This window comes from Corvus hawaiiensis, chromosome 3 (genome assembly GCF_020740725.1).
Source record: "Corvus hawaiiensis isolate bCorHaw1 chromosome 3, bCorHaw1.pri.cur, whole genome shotgun sequence".
In the NCBI taxonomy this organism is placed as follows: Eukaryota; Metazoa; Chordata; class Aves; order Passeriformes; family Corvidae; genus Corvus; species Corvus hawaiiensis.
In genome coordinates, this window is record NC_063215.1 from 120,880,777 (window position 1) to 120,888,744 (window position 7,968).

The 7,968-nt window shown below is 53.5% G+C and overlaps 1 protein-coding gene across 4 annotated transcripts in view; it reads right to left on the reverse strand.

Moving 5' to 3' along the window:
- Positions 1–7,007, reverse strand: part of KIZ (kizuna centrosomal protein) — a 28,113-nt gene extending 21,106 nt beyond the window's left edge. For 3 of the 4 annotated variants that reach the window (XM_048298045.1, XM_048298044.1, XM_048298042.1), the window contains exons 1-4: positions 6,730–7,007; positions 5,814–5,876; positions 4,368–4,524; positions 2,319–2,411 (exon numbers count right to left, since the gene is read on the reverse strand). In XM_048298045.1, coding sequence (XP_048154002.1) covers positions 2,319–2,411; positions 4,368–4,524; positions 5,814–5,876; positions 6,730–6,992 — 576 coding nt within the window. In that variant the 5' untranslated portion in view covers positions 6,993–7,007. The remainder of the gene's footprint in view (positions 1–2,318; positions 2,412–4,367; positions 4,525–5,813; positions 5,877–6,729) is intronic. The other variant, XM_048298043.1, reaches the window with a different exon arrangement.
- Positions 7,008–7,968: the final 961 nt, after the last annotated feature.

Consider the following 7,968-nt stretch of genomic DNA (forward strand, 5'->3'; position numbering starts at 1 on the left):
TCACCACTGCTCTCAGGTTCCTCCTAATTACTTCTCGGGCGTTGGATTTGGTGCCTTCTAATGCCTCCAGCCAGTCCTGCGTGGCTTTGGCAGCTCCCGGACGCAGTGCCCCAAAACAAACGGATTTCGAACGGGCACAAGCACAGCACATATCCCTAACGATCCCTTTCCCAGGGAAGAGGCTCCTGGGAGGTTCCAGCATGCCCGAGTCCAAAATCTTCTGAAGGCTCCAAGGAAGTGCATCACGGCACACAGGATCCGGGAGCCGGGGCTGTACAGCTCTGCCAGCCAGGAAGGAGCTCCTCAGTGTGGGACTTCTGAGCTCAAGGACTCCCCCGGAAGCTGGCAGCCCAAAAGGGCACACGTCAGCCACAGAACATGCCAGACATTCCTGATGGTGTTTGAGCATTGGGATGCTGCCCGTCTGCAGAAGGCTGGTTCTGGGACTGTCCTTCTGGGTCCCCGAGGCCCAGAGATGACCCCCCACGCTGTCTCTGAGGGGGCCATCACACAGTCACTGCATCCCAACCAGCCTGAAGGAAGCCATCCCAATCCCAGTGCTGGGAAATAAAACCCATTCCATGAGCTGCGTCCCGGACATCCCACACGCTGACTGCGCGCTCTCTGTGACTGACTCGGAGCAGCAACACTGAGAACAAACTCCTGTGCTTTGGACAGGAGAACCAGCAGATTTGAAACCAAGAAAACCACCAGAATTAAGAGCTGAAGCACAGCCCAGGGACATGGCAAAAGATGCACAGTGTAGCTGAAGTTACCTCTGTATTTTAGGAGGGAGATGAGGAGGAGGAGGAGGACAGGGAATAAAGGGAGTCCACGATCAACTCCATTACTGTACACAAAGTGACATTTTTGGGCACACGCCACACTCTCGTACTGTCCAAAACCTGCCCACAGTGTTTAAACCCCCGAGTCACACCACGAGCCTTTGATGCCCTAGCACTGATGTCAACTTCTCCATCGGATGGAAATCCCATCTCCCACACCGCCTGCCCTAATTGGACAGCTCACATTCCAAAATAAACCCGCCTTTCCCCACAACACCTCCCGGTTCAGACCGCAGTTTGCTCCCTGCCACAGGCCTGCCTGTATGGGTCAAGGCTGCTCGGGTTCACTGCTTTGTGTATTACAGTTTAAAGAATGCTCTAAATTCAAGGTTTTTAACTTTTTAATCTACGGGGAAAACTTCCTATAAACTCAGATTAACGGCTGCTAATGCACTGAAGAAAGGAAACCAAAAACCTTCCTCCTACTATAAAAACAAAATAGTGTGGCCTCTGTTTCTTTTCTGATAAGAGTCTTAAATACCAAACATTTAACTGCATAATAACATTCCCTGGCAGCCAGCAGCCTGCTTAGCAGATACATAAAGCAGGTAAAAGGGGAAAAAGTTAATTTCTTGGCTGAATGATTCCATCGGTAGCTATAGGGCAAACTAGAAAGTCTTTTAGTAAAGTAGCAGTTGATTCTTCTATCAATCTGCAGCACACACACTCTTCCAAGGAATGCATTAAATATGAAAATCATATCCCGTTATCATCTGTTCCCAGCTTTCAGCCCAGTAAGCTTTCCTTAATGAATGCTGTAGCCTAAGGGACGCGCGTGCTGCTGGCTCCTCGGAATAATGGAGTGATGCTCCCGTCCTGCCTATTCCGGCGCCGGCTGGCTGAGGGGCTTCCACACACAGTCACAAGTGACTACTCTTGCCAGCATGCTCCAAGTTATTACAAGATGTTTTTAGACATTTCATCTAAAAGAGCTTTGCTGCGTTTAGTGGAGAAAACAGCTCTGGTCTTGAACTGTATCATTTATATGGAGATAGGAGGAGGGATTAGGAGCCTGCATTACTGCAGATATATGGCAGCAGATATTTAAGTATTCCTTGTCAGTCTTTTTGTCTGTTCCTCAGATATGCAATCTCCTTCTGCTCCTTCTGAGGAAAGGTCAGAACATACAAAATTATAAACACAGCACACGGCTCCCCGGCTGCAGTTCCGCAAATATCCCTCATTAGCAACGTTTCCTCCTCGGTCACGACCACCTCCACACCACCCGGCGCAGGAATTATAAAAGCCAACAGGAAGACGTGCGTAAACAGTCCGAGTGCTTTTTTAATTCCAGCTCTTCGGATGAAATAATCGCACGTTTTACCCGGGTGGTTCTCCTTCTCCCGGGCACTACACACAATCGCGCGCTGCACGTGCCAGCGCCGCCATCCCCATGGAAAGGCTGCGCAGCTCCGAGGAGAGCACGGCGCTGCAATGAAGCCCATTTCCACCCCCCGCTCCCCACCCCATTACCTGCTCGCTGGATCCTTCCTCCTTGTCACCTCCTGCTGACAAGCTGCCCTCTTGAAGGGATAACAGGTTTTTAATTTCCCTTCCGTACCATTCCTAAACGGGAACAAATCCGTCACACAAAACTGGAGGCCAAACAACCACCCCCCACCCCCCCACCCCGAGAGACACCACTTTGCAAAATGCACTTTGCAAACCGCGCACCTTTAAATGCAAAGTCCCCGCAGCCTTTTTAACTCAGGCTGTCTTTAAAAGCGGAGATCTCATTTTCTCCTTGCTTTTCCGCTCCCCTGCCCAAGCAGCGTGGCCTGTACACAACCTGCTGCAGGGCTTTCGTACACGTTTACTCATCATTCAGAATCCTACAGAACAGCAGTAACTTGTTGACTCGTATTTATTGCATCCCAACCGGCATCTGTAACACCGAATTACTGCTGCTGCCTCCGGACAACGACTCGGCTGCTTCGGGATGAAAACGAGCTCCGCAATGTGTTTTTTCACGCCCCATCTTACAACTGGCTGGGCTGCCGTGAGGAACAATCCCCGGCAGATGCTGCAGAGAGCAGCCCAGCGGGGAAGGAAGGCTCCGTGCTGGCTGCCCCGAACCCGGCTCTCCCCGCTCCAGGGTTTAACGGAGCGGCAGCGGCGGCAGCGCGCTGGGAGTGGGGCTGGGCACCCCCTGCAATCCGAACTGCAGCCCCCAGCAGCACGCTGGGACAGCCCGGCTAGGAGCACTCCAGGAGCTGAGCTGCAGCAGGGAACAGGCGTGGGAATAAACCCTTCACACAATTAACTCGCCCGCCCCTGCCCTTCGCTCCGGCGGCGGCGCCGCTTTCGGCTCCCAGGTAGGAAGGAGGCTGCTCGGGAAACCTCCGAACGTGGAACCGTAAGGAACAAAACCTCACCACCTGAGGGGTCAAGATGCTCGAAAGAAACTCAGATGTAACTCCCGGATTTGGCTGAAAGCTGCAGCGAATGTATTTATATACACCCTAAAAAATTACTGACCAAACACAGGGAGCAAAAGTGCATCTTTCAGAAACAATAGGAGTTTTGTGAGCTACAGCCACATAATAAATGTGCACAGCGTTGTGATGAAGCGCTCCTAAAGGGCATTCTGTACGGAAAAAGAGGAGAGAAAACGGCAATAATTTCTTTCTGTGTACTCCCACGATAGATTGAATGATTGCACGCTCCATAACTCTCCTGCTCTCCATAACTAACACCGAGGAGATGTCATTTGTTCAGCAGCTCCGAAAAGTAACCGCAACTTGGCAAAGATAAAATGGATGGCGCAGGAACATCAAAATGGGAGGGCTGAACAAAAACCCTGCGTGCAGCCCCACCTGTGGCACTCTGACTGGGACTCACAGCAGGTATCAGAGCCACCGGCCCTGACACTGGGCAGGCTGGTGAGCTGAGGAAGAAAAACCCCTTCAGACCAGCAGGGGAAAGGTGGCACCGCAGCACAGCCCCCTCTCCTGCTCTGCTTCAGATAACAACTAAAAATCAGGGGCAGGGAATCACACACCCCAGGGACAGGCTCTGAACTCCGGGCTGCTGCACTGCAGCCAGGAAAAGATGTTCTGGGAACGTCACCAGATCCAACAGGCGCTACCTAGGCTATAGCTGTGTGAGGAATAAGCGCAGCCAAATGCTTCTGAGGAGCGCCGCTGCCCTTGGAAAGCAGGAACAAACACAGCTCCCTCCCAGACTGTGCTCCCCCAAAAACCTGGCTCCGTGCAGCAGTGCCACAAGCAGACGTCGCAATCCCATTTTTGAAAGTCTGGAATCATCACTTTGCAACTGAACTTTAGGGAACAGCATGACATCATAATAACAACAACAACAATAATAATAATACGATTCAAGAAACCCTCAGGGCTTGGCTTTTTCTTACAGCAGCCTGTTGAGTCTGGGGTACTTCAGACCTGTCTGTTCTACAGCCTGAAACACGGACCCTGATGGAGTTTGCTTCCAGCTCTAGGACATACCAAGAGATTCCTGCATAACAACGGCAAACACCCCCGATCAAGTCTTATAGAAAGTTACTTCCATCTTCCGGATGCTCTCCCAGCCCGTGGTTTCCATGTGAGCCTCCAGCTGCAGGAACTCCCGGCGCAGGGCCCGGTTCCGGCGCAGGGCCAGCTGCTGCCGCGCCGACACCGCTGCCAGGTGCCTCTGCAGCTTCAGGTGCTTCAGTCTCACCCTGCAGGGCGAACAACAGGCACTTGAAGAGGCGTGAAAATAAACCAAAAGCATCCAGCACAATCACCCCGCCTCAGACACACAGACCCCGACACCGAGGGCGAGCTGCCCAGACCCCAAAAGGAGGAGACTCGTTCTTCTGCACACCTGTATTTATATAGGCATACACGTGCCGCTTCCCTGAAGATTTACACAGGGGCTTTGGTGTTCCGAAGGGGCAAATACATGACAGATCTCCTCTAAGTGTGTTTTACATGGACTGCGTTCCAGTAGCGCCGATCCCGTTAAATCAAAACGGAAGCCATAGCAGAGGAACGTGTTCCGCAAGCCACCCGAGCGGGAACGCCGAGGCTGAGCTTTCACAGCTGCCTAAGCCCACGGTGCCACCGAGAGGGGCACCGGAAAGCCATCTGACCCAGCTCTCTCCCACCTACAGATTCCCTTCCAGCCAGGCCTCTTTCCCCAGGGCAGCCACCCGGCATTAACGCCAACACAGGGAAATGGGCACCCAGAGGTGCCCCTGGCTCACAGCTCTCCGCTTCAGCCAGGAGGGAAACTGCACCCCAAAGCCCCCAAGACGTTCAGAGGAACCACAGTCCTAAACCTGTTAGGTCAAACCAAAGCCAGTAACACCAGGAAACAAAGTACCTGTGATGCTGCCCCGCCTGTCCACACATTTCCTCCTCAACTTGTATCGGCATTTTCTGTCCCTTCCAGCAGCACCCAGCCCTCAGTCCCTGGAGCTTTACAGAACTCCTCTGAGGAAAGGAGTGCAGCACTGGAAGACACTGCTCAGTCCTCTTCGGCTGTTGGGACTTCAGGATATTTTTTTTGCTTCAGTTTGCTGTTTAGGGTTTGGGTTTGTTGGGGTTTTTTTTGGTACAGACTGTCCGTGCAACTTCCGTTAAACAGATGCTGCAGAAAGAATCCAAGGAGCAAGACCAGAACCTGGAACACCCCCCAGGGCTTTTGGAGGCTTTCCACTTTCTAAGACCCTGGGATTCTCCAGCACGGACTAAGCTGTGGTGGCTTTGTAAAAGTAGGATAAAGCCAACCCGCACGTTCGTTGCTCCCAAGATTCTAGTGTCCACAGAATGAGGCACTCATGCTACTGCTGCAGTTATTTCATCAGTAACTTGAAGACATGAATTTTACATTATACCTAACATACAAATATAAATGTATTATTACTGACAGACCTTCCAGACAACATCGTAAAGGCTTTCCAAGGTAACAGAACCCTTGTACCTAAAATGAAATAACCCCCAAGAAGCTTTTGAATGGGCTTACAGGTATGGATCAGCCACCGTGTGTTCCATCTGCTGCCTTCCTAATTCCAGCCTTTTGGCTCCACTGGAAGAAAACAAACAACACACAGCAAGATAAAAACATTTCCCCACCTGAAGCCTCCGAATGCCAGAACTAAGGGGTTTTGCAGAGCACAGCCCTTGCTGAGCAGAGAGCTCAGCTCCGCTGGGAGCTACAGACTCATCTGCCAGCCCAGCTCAGCACTAAGCAGAACAACTCCCAAGCCTTCACCCCTCTCTTTGTTCCTCGCTGGAACAGGGTTGCTGGAAAGGCAAAAGATGCCTGAACATCCACAGGGGACCCACTGGAACAGCCAGAGACCCCAGGAAGCTGCGGGAGTGAAGGGGACGTCACACACCCCAACACGTCTGGGCACCCTTCTCCGCGCATTTGGGCTCTCCCTACACACACGGACACACGGACAGCATCTCCCAGTTTCCCTGCAGGGAGGGGAGCCAGGAAAAGCCCTTCCCGCTGCTCCGCCTGAGAGCAAGGTTTTAGCCATGGGATGGATCCTGCCAGCGCCCAGAGCAGGACTAGGGTTTCGCGTCCTGCACATGGCAATTTAACAGCCACGCTCCATCCGGGATCTCATCCCTTCAATTTCCCCTTGCACCACGGACAGCCAAGCAAGCGCCAGTTTCGAGATCTTGTTTTTACACTTCTCCAAGTAATTTTCGTGCCTCGGAAACGGAGAACACCGGTACCCTAAGGGATGGGGACGCCGATGGATGCGAGCACCCGTTGGCTCCGATGCCATTCCCGCTCCCCCATCCTGCAGGTAGCACACGGCATTCCTCAGCTCCCCCAAGTCCCTCCCCTCCCCACCAGCGAGCATCCCCCCGCCCGGGGCGAGAACCGAACCCCAACCGCGCCGCGGGGGGGGGACCCGGCTCACCTGGCGCGGGGCGGCTGCGGGGCCGGCGGTCGCGGGGTGTCCGTCCCGGTGGTGCCGGTGCACGGTGGCGGTCCCAGTGGCCCCGTTCCCCTCCCCGATCCCGATCCCGTCCCCGTTCCCGATCCCGATCCCGATCCCGATCCCGATCCCGTTCCCGATCCCGATCCCGATCCCGGTCGCCCCGCGCGGCTTCCGCCGGCGCCCACGTGCGGCTCCCGCCATGCCCCGCGCGGGACCCCGGAAGTGCCGCCCCGCGTTGCCATGGGGACGGGCGGGCGCGGCCTGCGCCGCCCGGAGGCGCTTCGGAAGCCTTTAAGGCGTTTGTCGTTTTTTAGCCGTCCTTTATCGTTGCCCCGTCTCTCGCCACCACCTTGTTACCTCGGGTGTTGCCGTTCGCCCAGATGAGCCCCCGACTCGGTGCTGGAGGGCACCTGGGGCGAGGCAGGATCCGCGTCCCTAAAAAAGGGGGAAATTTGCAAAGCGCCAGTTCAAAAAATAACTGGGAGCTGCTGAACAGTTACAGTTGGTTTTACCAAGTTTATTGTACACCATGGTTTTCAAGGAAAAAAAAACCCCGCTTCCTCGTCCTCTGGAGTGCCGCTGTGTCCCTCTGGTGCTGTCACCTCTCCAAAATTCAGGTGGGAGAAGCCACGGTCACCCCCAGCCCTGCGTTCGCATCTCCAGCTGCAGGATGAAAACAGAACGCCCGCCTTTCATTTCCAGATAAAAACTTCGAACCCTTTGAAAGGAAGTTGCCAAATGAGCGCTTAAATTCCAGGGCCCCAATAAAATCTGAATACCACGGGAATAATTGAAATGAAGGAGAAGCGAAACATCAATAGACAAAATTGCGGAGAGCAGTGAAATGCTTAAGCATAATTAGGACTGCAATCAGTGTACAATTACTGCAAGATCATCACAGTAATTAGCCTTCGTTAGAACTTCTGGCCGAGAACCAACACATGAAAGCTCAGCTGGAGCTGGAGGCTCTGTCTGGGGACTTGGGGGGGATCAGGGGCTTTTGGGGTTCCTAGACTGGGTTTAGTGATCCACCAGCGTTCCTGGGCCTGCTTCCAAAAATATTGGTGCTTGCTAAAAGAACGCCTAAAAGAGCACAAAAACTTCCGAGCGCTTCCAGCACTGTCTAAAATCCTGAGCACACTGGAAGCCCTATTCCCAAACTGCAGTTTTAGGGTTTAGTGAAAAGGTGGCTGGTGGTCCCTGACCCCTCGGGCTGCA